This window comes from Anser anser (assembly GCF_964211835.1).
Source record: "Anser anser genome assembly, chromosome: Z".
NCBI lineage: Eukaryota > Metazoa > Chordata > Aves > Anseriformes > Anatidae > Anser > Anser anser.
The window spans coordinates 23,654,300-23,674,977 of record NC_139723.1 but is presented as its reverse complement, the minus strand read 5'-3'; the positions used below and the strand labels follow the sequence as shown (position 1 = coordinate 23,674,977).

Sequence of the window (20,678 nt, the reverse complement as noted above, 5' to 3'; positions counted from 1 at the left end):
AGATAATTTGGTGCTATCCCACTGAGTATGATCAGTTTTAGAACATCATTAAAAAAAGACATAATCATGGAAAATACATCCTTATTTGAAAAATTACTCAGACAATTTGCACTTGATGAACAGAGCATGTGCTAATTTGTACTTCATGAGTCCACCTGAGGGATAGATTAGTGGGTCTACTCCTATTACAACAGATGTTCACACCTTCATGGGAAAGAAATTTTTAGGTGACAAGAGAAGAAAAGCCTAAACACGTGGTCCAAAAGTAACCAGAGAGGCAAACATCTGAATCTGAAGATCACACAGAACAACCACACCTTGCAAAGTTTACTCTGTCGGGATTCTTAACAGTATTAATTGTCCCATTGCAAGGCAGCCCATGTGTCCACGGTGATATCCTCTCACGCGGCTTTTGTGCTACATTTAAAGGCTCAGCCTTGCTTTAGCCCTCCAAAGGGGGAAACCACTGCCACTTGTGCTCCCAGTTGTTTGTGGGGAGCAACATAACAGTAATGCAGCGGATGGAAACGGGACAGTGGAGAGATCCTACTTAGGACAAAATACTGTCTTCATTTCACCTCAGTATCGACACACTATCTGTAATCACAGGGTTGCCTTTCTTTAATTCAAAATTTAAAAATTGGTATTAGAATACCATTATAAGCTAGGAGGAGCTTGAAATGTCTATATTAAGCAAGATTTGATCCCACCTCAGTCAATTTATTTAGCATCCTTACTGTCCTTACAATTACTGGCAGAAGGACTATCAATATAATTCAATTAAGATACATTATCTCTTTGTTTGTGTCACTTTGTATTGATGGAAAGAGGAAAAAGACCTTTCTTTCTATCCTCTCCTTTGGCCCAACACAACTGAAGAAACTGAATCAGGAAGGGAGATGAACAGGAAGGTTCAGCCTTTTCTCTGTTCCTTTCCAGTTTGCAAGGAGCACTCAGAGGTCGCAGGCATACCATTCTCCCCTCGGGGAAGAAAGAAGTAGAGAACTAATCCCAAGAAGGCAACCCACTCAATCCTCTGCATTTAGCATTATGGTGGCCCACATTCTACTGCTGGATACAACAAATACCACAGATGGGGTGTAAAGTTCATTTACATCAACTTGTTTTCTAGCAGCCCCACCTTTTTTTATATCACATTACGTTGCTCGTTCACCTTCAGTCTTTTCTGAGAACAAACTAGATCTTTTGAAGTAGAGACTGCCACTTGAGAGCCACTCAAAAATAAGTATTACTTATTGTGCTAATTTAGTAATAAAAAAATAAATAAATAAAAAGCATCCCATGGTTCTCATAATCTTTCCAAAACTTCTCAACCAGAAAATAATTTCTGATTTCCCAAGATAGGACTGTGGACTTGCAACAGAGCTGTGTTTACAGTGACACATGGATCCTCATCTCAACAAAGGCCCATATGATCTGCTGTCACCACAAATTTAGAGAGAGAAAATTTGTCACGCCAGGTCAAATCAGTGATCTACCAAATGCAATACTCTTCTTCTGCCATAAGCCAAAATTTGATGCTGCAGTAAGAACAAAAACCAAAGAAAACAAAACGCCAAACCCATCAGCTAAACACCCTGTAACATATGTTTTCAATTGTTCACAGAGAGAAAGCTTCATTACAACTTTTCTTAATCACCTCATGCACTAAAGCGCTTTATCAGAACGCCCATCATGTAGCTTCGAACTACAACTCTAAAGCAATTCTTCTTAAACCTGGCTAAACACAGCCCCCAGCTGTGGCAGCAAAATTCCCTGGATGAGCAAGTGCTTGTTTAGCAAAATATACATGGTTCAGTTCTTAACTACCTCATTGCTGAGAGGTTATCGGCACCTCTGGAACATCCACATGGCCCTCCCTGCTGCTTTCATCTCAGGCCACGGCCATTCCTTCCTCACAGGACCTGTGGTGGCAATTCTTCCCACAACTGCACCTGTAATTCCCCCAGTTACACATTCTCCAGGGTGACGGATTGCACCCAGATTGCAAGACAGCAGTGTTTGGTTTCTTAATGGTTTTTTTTTTTTTGAAAGATAGCATACTATAAACAACACTCAACTTGTATACTGTTTACCAAGTATCCTCCACCTTTCGTTTTAGGAACACGGGCCCGTGGGGGACCCGTGCTGGAGCAGTTTGCTCCTGGGGGATGGATGGACCCTGTGGTACGGAGCCATGTGGGAGCTGTTCTTGAAGAGCTGCTGCCTGTGGGCAGCCCCCTCAGGCTCAGTTCGGGAAGGACGGCATCCCGTGGGAGGGACCCCACGGGGAGCAGGGGCAGAGTGACCGTGAAGGAACGGCGGAGATGAAGCATCAGGGACTGACCGCAGCCCCCATTCCCTGTTCCCCTGGTGCCGCTCGGGGGGAGGAGGTGGAAAAGGGTGGATGGGGGGAAGGTGTTTATTTTTTTGTTTTGTTTAGTTTCTCACTGCTCTAGCTTGTTAGTAATAGGTAATAAATTTCATTACCTCCCTACTCTGAGTCTGTTTTGCCCGTCACGATAACTGTTGAGTGATCTTCCTGTCCTTATCTCAACCATTGATCCCTTTTCATCTTTTTTTCTCCCCCTTTCCCTTTGAGGACGGGGAGTGAGAGAGCAGTTGTTGGGGAGCTTGGCTGCCCAGCTGGGCAAAACCACCACATCGTCCAGGTCAGTTCTCAGTACAAGTGGCATTCCTGTGGTCAGTCGTCATTTTAGGCAGATCTTGGCTCTTTTGCCTTGCAATCCTCACCAGCCAACCAGTTCAAACCTTGATGCAGAATTAACTTTTTCAAACTTAATGCAAAAATCCTCAGGCAGGAAAACTACCCATGCTACTATAACTTCAGTTTCTGCAGGAAGCTACCCCATTTTTCCTCTAGATACACACAATAAACCTTTGTAAAAAGTTATTTTTGAGCACTTCATGCATAAACAACATCCAGCACATTTCAGCATTTCTAGACTTCTCCAGTGCTGCATCTTTCAACGTCTCCTCTTTCTTATTACCAGGTTAATACACAAGGGAAAAGCTAACTGATTTTACTGAAAGCTTTGCCATTAGGTGGGTAACTGGGTGAGACTTCTAGTTACATCCCGTTGCATTTTGTATTGCACTGGATGTTATTAGTGAAACCACAACTTTAACAAATTGGATATAAAGTAACTACTGTTAAAAAATACAGCCCTGACAACACTCTATGATCATCTGTCACTTTGAGAAACCAATATGTTACTAAGGCTCAAAATGTGAGTTACTACACGTTACTACAAGACTCTTAGAGGAGCTTGCCTACAACAGGAAAAAAGAAAATCTGTTTGGCTGGGTTCTAGTCAATCAGTCATTTCTTTTTTATTTTTTTAATATTTAAAGATGATGATGATTTTCTTGAAGAAAGCATCTTAAATTAAAAAACAAACAAAAAAAAACCCACAAAACAAAACCAAGCACACATATTATGTTCTATCCTAACAAACTTTCTTCTGTCTAAAAAACAGTCCATAGGTCTATCCAAGTAAATTTTTGATCTCTATGGTATAACTCATTTGAAACAAATCTTTTGTTGAAGAGCTCCAGTTAAAACTATTCTTATTTCTGGAGAAAAAAAAAGAAAAAAAAAAGAAAAAAAAAAGAAAAAAAAGAAAAAAAAAAAAGAAAAAAACCACATGGGTAAAAATTTCATTAGTTTAAACCAGTGGCTTTTCTGCCAAAGCAGTGAGTTGAAGGATTGAAAAACAGAATATGGCCTCCAACACTTTGCATTACTCCAATTATTACTGGTTATTTGCATGTTCATATCTGGAGCTAAGTACAAGAAAAACTTATGCAAGATTTCTGCATGATGCCTCAAGCTCCTTCTTCATGTCATCTACGCTCATAAAGAAGCAGACAGCAAAGAGCATTTATGAACCAGACTTTCTGAAAGAAATTCAATTACATCCATGTGTTTATCTTTTTGAGTCACTATAATGCTGATACTCTAAGGAATGGAACCTCCATTGCACAAAAAACTGAAAAGGTCAAAATAAACAATAATAAATTTTTATTACCAATTGCAGTAGCACAGGCAAGGTTGCACAGCTGGCATACCTCAATTTGCTTACTGAATAGGAATTTATGTAAATAGGCTTTGTGGTATTTCAGTAACACCTGGATATATTATTCCATTCAAAAGAAATGTTTTCTTTTGTTGTGCACTACACTAATAATCCAACATGTATCTTTGTCTGTGGTGTTAGCACAGTATCTTGCTCAAGTAGCTTCATATTTTCTCAGCTATTTATGTTGTACGCTCTCCTGAACAGACATGAAAGTAGCTGTAAAATTCGTAGGGAACCAAATCTCTATCGCATGACAAAATTGTAATAGCTGAGTCAACAGGTGACAGTAATTTGTAAAGATAGGATCAGAAGTAATTCCAAGGCACAAGTAGCCAGTAATGACAAACCTGAAGCTAATCCAATCCCAACAAATGTAATGAGTAGAATTAAGTATGGTTCACAGCTCTGCACAACTCATGGGTGGGAAAAGGTGTCTAGTAAACCCTAGTACAAGATGAAATCTGTTTCTCATAACCTCTCCTCCAACAATGAGCTCATTTTTGTTCTTTTGTATTGTAAGCTGAGATGCAGTGACTTGACAGATGAGATATAGTTATTCTTCCAGCAAGGATGCCTTTTTCTTTTCAATTGACGTCAAAAAATCCCTTGTTCATCACAAAAAGAAATGCATAAACATTGTTTTAAATTATCTAAGCCATCTTCTAACCAGCTCTATGACAGACTACCAATATTTTGGTTAAGACTACCCATTTTACATGATCTTTTCCAGGCTATTTCTCAGAAGAAGAATAAAACTTAAGTTTAAAGTATTTTTACTGTTTAGCAGACAATTTATCCTCACTGCAACTGGTACACATACACATTTAAAATTTAACTGCTATTAATAATAAAATGTCAGACACTTGCAATTAGCAAAGCCAAAAGGTTTAGTAAAACAAAAATTAAGAATAAAAACTGCTATAATATTTTGAGATTTGTTTACATAGTATTTCCACCTTTACGTGCCTGTCTCCACCCAGTCTAAGGCAGGTTTATTCCTTATCCTGGATTCTGAATGCCAAATTTTACCCCATATTTCACCCATGCAATTCTATTAAATAAACAGGATTTGCATAGATATTTATGAGTCCAGGGCACAGTTGCAAGTGAAGTGCATATATCCCACGAGATTGTAATTCTCTCCTTGAGTGTAATTTTCTTTGGTTTAAATCATAAAATAGTAACACAAAAAAAACCAAACCAAACCAAAACCAACAACAATAGAAAAAAACATTACTAATTCTCTAAGGAAGTCAGGACAGCAAAGGAAGTTATTTCTAAAGCATTTAATAAAATAAATTTTTATGTTTATATAATACAAATACATGCAAACATATGTACACATACTAAAAAAACAGAGGTCACAACAAGTCAAAATATGTATTTTAAAGGCATTGTACATGTCACACAAACCATTTAACACTTCAAAATGTCTGCCTCTTTCATATGACCACTTTCTCTAACGTACACAAAAAAGACTTGCTGTGAACATGGCTCATAAAGAGCTTTCAAGCAGTAACTGGCACAGCCATAAATCTACATAATGTTCAGGAAATAAATCTTGTGCTCTCTGCTACCCATACAGGAACATCAATCTCAAGAAGAACACAATACAGTACCTCCTTATCTGTTTAAAGTAGGGCAAATATTTTACTCATGTTAATTGTCCTGACAGAAAAGGATCAACACTGCATTAATCCATTTAACACGTGGCTTATTTTTCACTCTTGTACACTACATAGGCCCAAATGCTTGCTTACACCAGAGCTACAGATACTCTGTGGTAATTCTTCATAGGGCAAGTTCCTCACTCACAGAGAGAGCATTCTCATTTGTAGCTTTTTATAGCACATGGCTTATATCTCGCTCATGTAACTTCGTAGAAGGAAAGTGGAAGTTTATTTTTTTTGGTAGTTCACGGCTTCAACATTTGTGCAACATAATACTTCACAGTTCATGTGAAGCACTATATTGGTGCATTATTTTCATTTTAATTCACATTCTCAAAATTACTTTCTGTAGGTTCTAAAATATAGACGTACTAGAAGTATTACCTTTAATATAATTCTAGTAACAAAACAGTAGCCATTCCAATCTAAATGAAGAAATGTCAGTCAAAAAAAAAAAAAGACGACATTTTCCCCACCTTTAAGCAATATCCTGGATCAAGCAGCAGACTTCAGAAGTGCTGTATCAGGCTAGACCACAGGCTGACAGTCCAGTATCCTGCCTCTGGGAGTGGTCATTAACAGAAGCTAAAGCAGAAGTATGAGACCTGGGTACACATCTGTAATGCTTCCCTGGTATTGCATTCCACGTTCTGCAGCTCACGGGTAACTTTCCCTTTTGATCTTCATACCACTCATGAATTTACAACGCCCTCTCAAAATATATAGCCATTTTCCCCCCTTATCATCTCAGACTGACGTGCACTAATGTATTTAACAGAAGCTGCTCTTGCACTTTTGATCCCTCCTTTTGTCTTTCTTTGGAGAGTTCTGGTTTTACACTTCTGGTGCTCGATACATTGCAGCCCTGTGGGACAGTGCATGGCAGCACAGCTGACATGGCTAACCATTTTCTGCTATCAGCAACCTAAATCTACACATACAATACATCACTGGCCTCTGCTGTATTAACATTTGGGTTAATCTAGCCTGTACATAAGCATTCTGAAGTATTCTGTAAGCATTCTATATATAAGCATTCTGTATTCTGAAGTATACCCCAGGGTATATTCCATGGTTCTTCGTCCTGAGAAGTCCCAGGCTGTTCTCTCCCTCCCCAACTGACTGTATCAACTGCAGGGAAAAACGTTTGTCTTCAGGAGAACGCAGTGGAAAAGGCATTAGCAGCTTCATCTTTATGAAGTGGGTAGGCTCCAACTCAAGGCTCCCAGAATGCTTTATCTTAATAAGTGTCCCCATCCACACAAGCAAGCACTGGTTAAAAACACAAGGAGGTGTCTGCAGAAAGGTTTTGTGTATGAATAACAGTAACAACTCCTAGTGTGTAAGTAGGAACACAAGACATTTCTATGCATGTGACAGGCACAGAAAGATGCTACCTGCATGTAACAATACTGTGTGACTTATCAGAGGTGACAACTATCCGAATTATTCATATCCTATACAACTCTGGATAATTTTAATTCTTCGTTTCAGACATCAGTGAACCAAACTGCTAACATCACTCATATTTGGACAAATCACAAAATCAAAGCATAGAAGGGACCTTAAAGACCTGGTTTCAACCCCCCTGCCATGGGCAGGGACACCTCCCACTAGACCAGGTTGCTCAAAGCCCCATCCAGCCTGGCCTTGAACACCTCCAGGGATGGGGCATCCACAGCTTTTCTGGGCAGCCTGTGTCAGTGCCTCACCACCCTCTGAGTGAAGAATTTCCTCCTCATGTCTCATCTAGGTGCCATCAGAAATGCACAGTTCTGGACAAATAGCTCCGTTCTGGATAAACACAGCCATATATACGCTGCATCCCTCCTGAGTAACATTCCCCTGTTTTGTAACTGAGCCAGCTAGCTTAGGTGAGCATCCCATTAACACAGCTGTGCTGTTTTATTATGCAAGCTATACTGGATATAGCTGGCTTATTTTGCATATTACTGACTTAACTGCAAGCCATGGTGTTCACTCAGAAAGGGCAAGGGCATTCAGACGGCTGCACCCCCTCCTTGGACGTGCACTTCCAGCCTGAACCCCCTGCATCCCACCCTGCCTCGGTTACGATTCTCCTCTCCTGGGGCTCCAGACCCAGGACACTTATCTGTACCCTTCCATTTCTGGATTGTTCCCTCTCTTCCCTACTCAGCAGTCTTTTCCCGAGTCTTCTCTTCACCAAACTGCAAGGCTCACCACAGCAGCCTCCTGCCTGCCGCGCTGCTCAGCCCGAGCCCTGGAGTACAGCAGCTGTTTCCAGACTGCTCTGTGGTCCCTCTGAGGAGGGAATTAGCCCCTCATTGACCCTCTCTCTCCTGCTGCTACACACTGATGCAGCTATTTACCTAATTGCAGGGAGCAATTAATATTGTCTCAGTTTGCAAGCATCGTTTTTGTCTATTTCTGCTGTAATACTGAGCATGCTGGAGAAGCAGTGCACCAGCAGCCTGATTTCCTAAAGTCTCTTTCTAGAAATTAAAATTAACAAAGAGGTATTTAAATATATACATATATATATAAAATTTGTGAAAACTGTGTGATAAGGATCAGATTTAAAACACTAAGGACCAAGCCTAAAATATGCTACTGATGGAAAAGAGCAGCAATGTTAAAACGTACCCCATCATTTCAGTTTTTTGAACCTGGTTAAAATTGTGGACTGCTTCATTATTCAACTTAGCTGAAATAAACTCAACTGCTAAATCATGTGCCAGAGTATTTTGGAACATAGAAACCTTTTTTTTTTCTTTTTTTTTTTTTTTTTCTGATTCCCACTTCTCTGAAGAGGACTAGAAACAAACCGTTGAGACATCAAAACAAAGTTATAGTTGGGGAAAACCAATTAAGCTGACATTAATTCTTCACAAAGATGTTCTTACTCCGCAATAAGATGGTGCTCATCCCTTCTCTAACACCACCGCGCTCCCCCAAAACATCTTGCTGAGTCCATTTTCAAGTTCTCTAAAAGCATTTTTTCTGTTCTTATAACCCACACAAGAAGGCAGTCAGCAACCTTTCTTACATAGCTGTGCCTCAGGTGTCTCATCTGATTCTCTAAAGTTTGTCGTTCAATAGACCCAGTGAATTTTACACAAAAATAGTACTAAAAAATAGCCATGCTTGAAACAATTCACTCTTGCTTGAAACACGAGCAGCAATGCTCGAAGTGAGTACGCAGGTAGAAGCCCCACCAATTCAAAGCCAACACTGACCAGCCAAATGCAAACATCTCCACTCCCAGTCTGCCCCCTGCTCCTGGGGACACCTGCTTGGTGTAAGGCTCTCCACTGTAGCAGCAGACTGTCACCATCACAGCATCTTTTACTCTTTCTCTAATCCCACCAGAGGCCCTGCCATTTTCACGTTGGAGGAAACCTCTCTACAGAATCTGGGACTCACAGAGCAAACCTGAGGCATCCCATGACTGGTCCCGAAACATATGCTTTAGCTGGTTGCTCCGTTTCCCTACATGTGCCTGAGACTATCTGCGACTCTTTCTTCTTCATATGTTGAAATTTCTGGTTGGGAAAGACTGGGGAAAAAATGAAAGCAAGTTAAGAGTTTCTTTCTGAAGGCATACCGTGGGACCTCAAACTAATGCTCCAGAGAAGACACAGTTCAATTTCAGTCACTAAGCATCATTTGAGCCAAAAAAAGACATACCTCCTCCCCTAACATCACTGTAAGGCAAGTTAAACAGCATGAATCCGTATGTCCACTACAACAAAGAGGAAAAAATAAAACTGAATTCAACACAGAAAAAGGGGGAAGTATTTTTTTTTTTCCTCTTGCTCTAAGGTCTCAGCACCAGACTGTATTTGAAAGTCTGTGTCACTCTAAATAAAAAGCTGCTGATACATACCCTATACTGCTAGAGTAAAAACGTTTCAACTTCTATTGGAATGCACTTTGAAACAACTATATCTAAGGTCTGGACTGAGACAGAAAATTTATTATAAACATATTTCACCAAACTTCCATAGCAGAGATTAAAAAAAGCCTCGGTACTACTGTTCCCTCTCCACTTCAGAGACAAGATCATCACAGAAGTGTAACTGCATGTACAGAGGGGTTTAGCTAGCAAGGATATTTAAGTTTTAATGCAATTTTGCATGTTCGTAAAATACATTTGCATCCAGTCAAACTTAAGTGCAGGTATTTCTTGAAGGGAGGCAAGTGGGAGCTGCAGGAGGGGAAGAAATATTTCCTCAGTTTGTGTCCACCAACGATTTGAGATTCTCAAATAACTCCAAATAACTCCAGAAGAGTATTTCTGTAAACGTAATTTGTAGCGCTCTTAAACCTTGTTACTGGGACTTTGCATTTGTCCAGCCTCAAAAGCACAGAACCACAGAAATTTATAATCTTCATGTCTGAGCTATGATCATGCACAGACCATACACACTCAAAGGCTCCACTGAAGATCCATTTATATATTCACTACAAGGCTGAAACAGCTCCGCCTGCACCAGCGGAACAGCACACAGCCTCCTCAAGGTGCTTTGGGTCAAAACTGGATTCAGATTAACCTGGTTAAAACTTATTCCTGAGGTCAGGTCCAACTATCCGGCAAACAAGAGACTGAGGAATGCAATGTGTGGGATACCACAGGAACCCTTATTTCCTCCCCCCTCCCCCCTTTTCTACATTCGGATAATAAATGCCAGTTCGGGCTGCTGTTAGAAAACAGAGCAGGAACATGTACGCATTGTGGCTAACAGAGCCGTTTTTGAGTCACAATGGTCCAAACACTGCAATGGTGACAGAGTTCATAACACCTATTTTATGTCCCTCCTGCTTAACTCAGTGCCACCCACCAGCCATACCCTGGAGCTCTCAGTTTCTTTTTGCATGAGGATGCAGCAACAGCAGCTCACAGCTTCCTTACCCGGCTGTGCACAAGGAGACACTCAGCTGCACCACTGACATATGCTGACCCTGCAGTCACTCCCCCTCTTCCCAAAGGTTATGATGGCAGACTGCACGGACTTGGTCTGTAAACTGTGCTGTGAATTAGACCACCCTGCTCTGAATTAATATACTTCAGTTTCCTGAGATTTAAGTTAGCTGCTTTTCCTGACTAGGGACATTAAGGGTTTTTCTCTTCTAATTAATAGCAAATGTTCCATTACAGTACAAAATCAGAAACTAAGACAGAGATCTGGAAAAGAATTCGAGGACAGTATAAACCAGATGGCTCTAGGCAAGAACATTGCATTTAAATATAAACATCTTTCTGCACAACTCAGGCACATTTTTCCAGTGTTACTGACTTAACAGTTCCAGCATTATCCCATAACCCAGGACTGTGACTATATACTGCAAGAGATAGAACTGCAGCAGAATCACCCAATGGAAAATTAGGTCTTGTTTTACATGCCCAGCTATATGACTATCAATGGGCAGATTTGAACTGCCAACAAAATTATGGAAGCTGCGAGAATCAATTGCTCTGTCTGCTCAGCCCACTCCTCAGCCAGAGGCAGAATGAACACAGATGGGAACGACCCAGCCCCCTGAAATCCCAGCAAGCCTTACACATTGTAGCTTAATTTATATTTGAGCTGATTTTGGGTTTCTAGTCCCTACACACAGGATAGAGCTGTTTCTCCCACCAGCCTGAATCATCCACTTTTAAACTATTACATCCTCCTCCTCCACACTCCCTGCAGGCCAAGGAGAGACTTCCACGCCCAGGGTGACGGAAGTACACTATCATCTGTGAAAGATATATATATTTTTAAATGATCACATGGGCAGAGCTTTTAAGAGAAAGATCTTGATCACCCTTCACTAAGTCTCTCAGATAGGTAGATAAACCAAAATAGCACTGTAGCATTTAACTGAGGCAGATTCCATGTTACATTAAAAAAAAAAAGTAACACGCAACCAAACCAAAAAAAACCACCCCACCTCCAAAACCAACAAGTAGACCATTTCATAGTCTTGGAGGCAAAATCACTTAACCTGACCTTCCAAGTAACATTGACAAACAATAACACTACACCCAGAAACTGCTGTACCCGATTTAAGCAAGGAGTTGAGGAGCTCATTACAGATCACATTTCTGAATTAAAGCCTGCACACACCATATGCTATGCATATGTTATTCATCCTTGGTCCTCCTAGACTAAGTCAGAAAATAAAATTTATAATACTTAGAAATCTTTGAGTGAAAGGTAAAAACACTTCTAAGTATTTATATGGTATTATTACTGTAGAAGTGGGTAGTGGTATTTCTCTTCACAGACAAGAATAAATCAGATTGGTTTTCTTCTGCAAACACCAGACAGGGAATGGCAGACCTGGCACTAGAAGCCAGGTGTTTCATTTCCCAGACCAGTGCTCTAATCACTCATCCATCTTGGCCCCCAATGTACTTCATGAATTTATTTTGGCAAGCACAACATAGTGCTAACATTGCCTACTATCTTATTCTACTGCGCATGAATTATGCACTACGGTATTGACGTAAAAATGATTAGTTCTTACAAACTGATAAAACTCTGAAGTTAATACACTTTTTTTTAGTGAAAAGTGAGGTGACATTGCCATTTTTTGGTGACAAATAATGGATTTTTAGGTTAGGAAAATAAGAACAAGCAAGTCTACCTTGCAATAGTAGTTGAGAAAATACATTTAATTCACATCAAATCACAAAGGCACCACTGATTGTATCTGTCCAAAGTAAAAATGAGAATGAAAGAAAAGCTTTTATTGTTTACTACAATGAATATGGAAATTAGTTTTTTTTTTTCCATTGTAGACCTTAAAATTTGATAACACTTTTTTGGAAATTCTCCGGTAGGTACTGTAGTTAAGATATTTTATTCTGTCTGTGCTGAACAGAGAAACAAGACTTTATGCAGCCTCTGTGTACCAGAAACAAACAAACAAAAAGACTACACATCATCCCCCTATACCCTAATATACTTCAATGCAGTAGCTATAATGCAGAGGAGAATTTAAAATAGAAACAAGATACATGCAAGTTACACGGAGCACAGAACAAAGCACAGAACACTGAATTGTGTTCAGAACAAAGGATGTAAAGGGGCTGTACATTATTTATAGTTAAGAAAGCAGAACATCAGAGGGGAATTGAAATAATAGATATAGCTTACGTTAGTTCCAACTTGTTCATGTTTCATGCAAGCCCTGCAGTTGTTTCAGAACACCCTGTTTTCTATTACAAATTAATCATGGTAACGTGCTCTGTTGTCAGACATCACGGAAATACAGGAACGGCTGACAAAAAGAATTCCTACGCTCATTTTAAAATAAAAGGAAATTAGTTCCTTACAAAGCACCTATCAGTAGATAAAAATACATCCGCCAGTGTAGGTAAGACATGTTTGGAAATGCAACTTGCGAGTTTAGATGACCTACGAAACTAGAGTTCATTCAGTGTACTTTTATGTAAACTGGGAAGCAAATACTGTGGCACAAGTGGTCTGATAGATCAGCAGTGGTACAGGCTGATGAATCATACAGAACAGTAGGACCTCTCAGGTTGGACGGGAGGTCTCTAGTCCAGTCTACCACTCACTGCAGCATCAAGGTTGACCAGGAGTATTTGTGCAGCTGGGTCTTGAAAACCTCCTTGGATGAAGAGTGAACAAACTCCAAGAAACCAGCTCGCCTGCTCAACTGCCTTCACAGGGAAAACAATTTCCATATATTCAGTTACGTCCCATTTCACTTTATGTCTATGCTCCCTCTCTCCATGCACCTCAGTAAGAGCCTGATTCCATCTTCACAATAACCCCCTGTGGCCTCGGGGGCTTCTTGTATATCAGCCTGAAGCCATTCCTTCCCTAGACAGAGCAAGCTTCTCCTCCCAGGGCAAGTGCTCCAGCCCCTGATCATCTTGGCAGCCCTCCACTGGGCCCACTCGTCTCTGTTGTACTGAGAGGCTCCAAGCTGCAGATATAGCCATAACAGGCATAGCAAGTAACAGGTGTACAGTACAAGGCACAATGGATTTAAAAACATTGGCTTTTTATATATTAGCTAAACAGCTTCACCAATAATGCCTAGATGACAGAAGGGAAAAAAAAATGAAGTAGTCGTGAAAAAGTTTTCCCAAGTACCTTGATACAAATGGAACAAGACTACAGTAGGAAGTGGCTTCAGTTCCGTTCTGCCACCACTGCTTTATTACAGCAACAACAAACCAAACAAACAGAAAAGCCCTAGATTTTGCAGCCACAGTAGGTAAAATGCATTCAATTTTACTAGAAATTATGTCAGTGTCTCATGAATACTTCATTTCAAATGTGATTAACTTGTTCTTGCACAAAAACAGTGCCACAATACAGGAAACAAACAAGATACTAAGCTGTGCAGGGGTATTAAGTGACCAGTCCCCATCTTAACTAACTTATGCAACCATTTATAAAAGGGGACTAACAATGAACTAATGACATCTGCAAATAAGAGTAAACTGGGTGGTGCTGGAAACAGTTTGATGAGGAACAATACAGAAGATTTACAAAGACGGTTTGGAAATTAAGATGAATTTGAAAAAAGGCCAGGTAATATAAAATGGAAGAATACTAAACAAAGAGTAAGTTAGCATATAGGAGCACCCTGAAGGAAGCACAGAGAAGTGAAGAAAGTGAGAAGTGAAGAAGCAGGAAAAAGAAGTGCACCTTGAGCAGTTTAGGGGAGGGGTACTGTTAGCGAGTCAAGAAGGTGACACCTCTTGTTAGTGCAGCTCAGGTAAGAAGCCATCTGGAATAATCCATCCAGTCCTGAATAACTCAATACTAAGCCAAGACTGATGTACTGTGGGAAATTCAGAAAACAACAACAAACCAATGAAAATCATAAAGCCAATGATTGCTTTGTGTGTCTGCCTACCTGCCCATCACAACAGGACGTGTACATCTGTGAGGCACACATGAGGCTGAGGTGCATAATCTAGGTTAATGATAGTGAACACGGGCAGCTAATTCCAGGGTAGGGACCCAGTGAGGAAATGCACTTTGGCCCACAAGGTCTCAGGTGGGGAAGAGTAAGAAAGGAATGTGTATTGTGACTTTTTTCTGACTATAAGATTTTTTCTGCTTTAACAATCTCTGGAGACATTTTCGAATTACCATTATTTGAATTTCCATTACTTAAAACATGCTGAAGAGTTGGAAAAGGTTCTAAAAGATACTGTAAAGAGTAATCCTGCACAGGCAGGGAAATCATCACTGAGGCCTTTTGCCACAGCCAGTGTTGCATATTTCTAGGGTATCTTAAAAAACTGTCCTTGCATTTAATCCTCCAGATCTCTTAAGTTCAGAACATAAATATATATATATATAAAGAAAAAAAGAAAAGCCCAAGAGAAAATGAAGGTATGGAATTATTTTTATCTAAATCCTTAAAAAACAACAACAAACAATTTATAACTAAAATAAAGACGTAACAGCACAACTAGATTTGTACCAGAAGATCATTATTACTGTATTATGACCTCTCATGCATACACTAATAACTTCTCTTAAAAAAGACATCCAGTAAGCACAAAACAATTGTGTCTGAATTCCTCAGAACAGTCATACTTGTCTTAAATGAGTAATGCTGCAAGAAAGCATGTAAACCCATTCACCCCAAAGCCAAGTGTAGTTCTGATTGGCATTCTTCTGATTTTGCCTTAGGTTGATGTTACTTCTGGCTTGCCACAGAAGACACCCTGAAAATGCACGCCTTTCTGATTCCTTCCCCCACGGTGCTGGGGGCCAGCAAGCAAGCGATGAGATGGGGCCTCAGCCGCCAGAGGGTCAACCCACCACTGTGCTCAACTGCATTCAGCAATCCCATGTGTTCCCAGGTGAAAGAATCCATACCATTTACAGCATCTTGATCCTCTCTCTTCTTACAAACCACTCTACCACTCTAAAGGCTAAATTCAGTTCAATGAATGATTAAAACAAGAATGGCAAAGAAGGCAGATGAATTAATAAAAAGCAGGAAGCAAGTCTAGCAATTTTTTTTTTTTAACTCTACCTAAATAAACTGAAAAGATGTGCTAAGAAGCTTGTTAAAATGAACTTTCCAAAACACGAGATGTTATATAACTCACTGAACTACAGGAAAATGCACTATGCCAGCAGAGGAGACTTCTACAATCGCCTAAAAATAGCTTTAAAAAAACGAGGGAGTTCACTTCTAAATGAGTGATTTTGACTTTGCTGCTTTCATGCTGGCTGTAATCCAACTCAGCAAGAATGAGGTTTGCCTCTGCAGGTCTGACTAATGCACAACTAATTTCAGAGAGAAGCAACTTGGAAAATCATCAAATACCAATCTGTTCCTTATTCTGCAACGGCCAGAACATAAAATGACTTACGGGCATAGCACATAGAGGTCACGTCCACTGCAGCTTTTCAGAACTCACACAAAATGAGTTTTGCCATATCCAAAAGGTGTCTTCTATTGGAGAAAAAAGGGGCCAGGGCCATAAAGCTTCTTTCAGATCCTTACAATTAAACCTCTGCTCTTACAGAAGCTCTAACAGAAGAAACAACCAGACAAAAAATGGTAGCAAAGCTAACTGTGAAATCACAGAGAAAGCCAAGCAAACACTGTTTAGGAAACAAGCCCAGGAGATTCTATGACCAAGAACTGTGGCTCTCAGTCAGGAGCATGGAACTAACATGCAACAGTCACAAAGCCCCAACACAAAGATGCAGGGGAAAAATGCTGTCTCCATCATCAGAGAAACCCTTCTGAAAGGCTTCTTCAGAGGCTCTCTCAGCTGAGGCACTTCAAGGAGATGAGCATTATCACTGTCCTGCTGACTGTCCTTCTTGAGTCACATGGAATCTCACTGGGTCACAGATTAAGCTGAGTTCCTTGTTATCTATCACCTTCCCTTTGGTGTGTACCTGCACCTCATGTAATCCCACTGGTCTATCCTGCTATTTCCTGCCTGCACTGGGTTTGGAGTTGCTGACACACCTCACTGTGCTACTTTGTGCCTTCTCTTCATGCTGGTTCACATCACTAGTCAGAAACCTATCAGCAATCTCTCTCTTTGCCTGATCTCCACTGGAGTGGGAAAAACCCATAGTTTGGCCACTCTCAATGGGTTAATTCTGCTTGTTTCAGAACGAGATTCTTCCTGAAGCTTGCCACTTGTTCCTCCCCAGCACATCTTTCTGTTAAATACCTGCGTTGTGCTTTGGTCATTTTGACTGTTGCCACATCCCCCTAGGATATCTAAAACATCATGGAGTAACACTGTTGTCTTCATATTCTAGCAAGCACCACCACTCAGCTTAAAACATCTCTATTGTTGCTGTGGTAATTTTTTGATTCTGTCTTCACAGGTGTTTTATTCAGGTGTTGCATGGGGAATGGCTTGCTTTTCCCTCTTTTTTGAATTACTAAATGCATCCCCCAGAAGAGAAAAAAAGCTGTCACATAAGCAGGACTGTGACAGACTTCCCCAAATTTAGTTCTGGAACTTCATGGTGTAAAAGTAAGCATAGTCTATCCGTATTTTGTAAAGCAGAATGGTGGCCCTCGTGAGAAATGAGCCAACGTGCTACTGGGCTGTGATCTCACGCTTCTAGCCTCTAGATGCTTATGCTGCCCAGAGCATCCAGACTATGGGGAGGTGAAATTTTATCTCGTCTCCCAATGAGAGACTGTGTGAACTAGGTTAAGGGAGTTCATGGAAGACAGAGCATGTGAGCAAGCCAGGGTCTCAAGATGTGCATGGCTGCTACTCCAGTCAGACAACTGTCCTGGAGACAGCTGGAAAACACTCAGTGAGTGCAAAGACGGAAACGGGAGAATGCACAAGAGGAAGGGCCATGGACATGGCTGAAGTGTTAGATCACACATGCTAGCTCTCATTATTCACCGTGATATAGTGTTACACAATGACAAAGGGAAAGGAGCTCTCTAATAGCAACAATAATGTGTGTATTTGGGCTGGAAATGGAGGATTTGCCACACTGAATAAGAAAAACAACCTATCTGAGGTGTTGTCTTTATTATCGACTAAAATTCTAAATTTCAGAGGAAGTAAGGACAACACACAGTCAATAAAATGCTCTGCATGGAGGATTAAAATTGTTCCTTATTCCCTGCTGTATTTGGGCTGAGGTAATCTGAAACATGTCATCTTCCAATAGTGAGCAGGACTGGTCAACGTACTGTTAAAAATAAGAACACCTGAGTCCTGTCTACACAAGAGCTGCCCTTGTGACAGCAATGAGCAAAGTCAATAATGGGTTTGAACTTCTGTCACTGCTGATGCATGGTGGAGAACAGACTTATTAGTAAAATGATAAATAGGGAGTGTGACATCTCTAGAGCAGCAGAAGTGCTGTACTCATCATGCCTCCCATTTTTGCTCAAAGTTGGGAAAGACCTTCCATTAACAGGAAGAAAAGGAACACAGCAAAAAGACAGCTAGTTTGGTTAAAACCAGGCATGGCTTTCATACCACAGGTATTGATAAGTTTTAGTGTATAGTGATTCATATAGGATGGATACAGTGCTAACATAAAGCAGCCCAAGCACCTCCAAAAGCTAAAAGAAGTGGAAAAAAGAGAACAAATAAAACATGTCAGGTAGTTTGAAAGGACTGCACAAACAAAGCAGTAAGCTAGGTATAAGAAAAGAACCATTTTTAATGTTACTTAGATGATGTCAGAGAAATATACAGTGAAAGGGGAAGGCTGCTATACGTCTTTCTCATATCATACTTGTTGAAAGGCCTTCAAACTCGAGAACCAGGCCGGAAAAAAGATTTTATTTACGATTATTAATTTTTAAAATATGGGTACCTTCAGAAAAGAAAGGAGTAGATTTCCCAAGAGCATGTTTTTGAACACAGCTCCCCCCCAAATTCCTCGGCAACAGGAAAGGAGCTATGCCAAAGAGAAGTAAATGGAGAAGAGGATCCTGCACTGCAAATCCTTTCTGCCTTGCCTGAGCCTCCCAAAGCAACTGACAGCTACTTAGCAAAGCAGAGGTCCTGTCTGAATCGTTCTGCAGAAGGGCTGCCCAACTCAAAGTGAAAAATGAAGTTTACAAGAAATGCTGGATGTAGCACAGACACATTAACCCTAACACACAGATGGAAGGAGAGGGTGCAATGAACCCTCTTTTCTACTTTCTTTATTCGACACTTGTTAGCAAGAACTGCTGTTTTAGCACATCACGTACCATCCCCACCCCCTTCCTACTCCTGCTCCAATTCTCATGAGCTCTGTGGCTGTCATATCTGCGATGAAATAGAGAGGGTTCAAATGGAGAGGGTTCCAGGAGTCTTGAAAACTTTTTAACCATTCTCCTATGCAGCCTTTCTTATAATGTGTAAATAAAGCAAATGCATTACAGGCTGCTGGAGCTCACCTCTACTACCCGGCTCAAGAACTGAATGCCAAAGTTTGCTTTGTTTTCTAATAAAAGAATCTAATGTATACAAACAATGTGGAAACAGGTTAAGGTTTTAACAACAGTTTGTACACATTAGTTGAGATTAAAAGCAGAATGCTTACTGAAAAAAAATAATCTATGTTTTTATCAGAAGCCTTTATTACCATTATCTGTTGCAACAGACCACTATGCATAGACCCTGCCATGCACTGAAAACACCTACACAGCCTGGTCCAGAAAAGCTTATACTCTAGGTAAGAACATGAAGACATTAAGTTTCCCCCAAATCCAATGCAATCAGATGTATCATCTAAATGCTAATGGTTACTGCAATTAGGTATGGTCTCTTATTTATTTGTCTCTAGCTCTTCTGTAGTACTGCCAGGTAGGCTCATATCAAAATGCTATTTACAAGCAATCTGTACTTGGCAGTACAATAAAAGCAGTGATGTGAATTAAAAGGACCGATAATTGAAAACAGGCCTGTTCTTGCCACTGACCTCTGCTGTGTCTCAACTTAGCAATACACCTATAACACTGATCAAAATCTAATGGTATAAACTTTTTATATTCAGGTAAAAGTAAGCCATCTTAAAATGCTGTCAACACCACATTCACTTCAAATGGTACTGTAACACAGTGCAGACAGACTTTGTTACACAGTTACTTGCAAGAAACCGGCATTTTACAGGAATTCAAGATCCTGTACCTCCTTCCACTACAAAAATGCAGTAAAATTTTTCTGAATGTTTTATATAAAATTAGCTTGTTATTGTTCCTGTTTTATTTTTTATTTATTATTCTCTCTAGTTATCTGGATGGAGGTGATTGAAAGCTACAGAAAAGCCTCCAGTTCAAAGGAAAGAACGGATTTGCTACGAGGTGAGGTTTTGTTTGGTTTACTCTGTTGAGAGCAAAAAGTTTCCTTGTACACACTCTAGGCCCTTGATCGATTTAACCATCCCTGTAAGTCAAAGTTCTTCCCCATTTCCAAGGTTTCTACGGTCAGCTCAGCTACATAAGTCCTCTCACCTGCATGTCCAATATTGGATCTCCTTCACTTCTTTTGCTGCAGCTCCCACGTCCAGCATCTCGCAGCTCTGAAATCTATACATCCAGGCCACTTAAATCACCACCCAGCGCCGCCAGCGGCGCTAAAACTTCCTCTCCGCGTTACCTACGCTGCTGACCTCTGGAACACAAGCCGGCAAACACGAGCGAGACAAAGCATTCACGGTTTACAAGCCTGCTCCCGGTCCTGCGGCGGTGCGGGCCGACCCGACCACTCGCTCCTAGCCTGGTGCAGAGGCGGGAGGAGGCCCTGCCGCCACCTCCCTCACCTCGCCGCGGCGGGACGGCGGCCGGCCGGACGGGCAGGCACCAGGACGGACGGACAGGCGGCCCCCGGGGCCTGCCGCCGCCCCGCCCCGCCGGAAGGGCTGCCGGGCAGCGGGGCTCCGCCGCCTCGTCCCCCTGCGCCCGCTCGGCCTCGTCCCGCCGCGGCCCC

General features: G+C 41.0%; 1 protein-coding gene across 8 annotated transcripts in view; it reads right to left on the bottom strand.

The window, feature by feature from the left end:
* MCC (MCC regulator of WNT signaling pathway) overlaps nt 1–20,678 on the bottom strand; it is a 205,937-nt gene that overhangs the window by 87,411 nt on the left and 97,848 nt on the right. Inside the window, exon 1 of one of the 8 annotated variants that reach the window (XM_083818756.1) lies at nt 20,204–20,665. The exons of the other annotated variants lie outside the window; for them this stretch is intronic. Coding sequence (XP_083674882.1) covers nt 20,204–20,209 — 6 coding nt within the window. The 5' untranslated portion in view covers nt 20,210–20,665. Of the gene's footprint in view, nt 1–20,203; nt 20,666–20,678 lie in introns of those variants that run through there. 8 annotated transcript variants of the gene reach the window in all.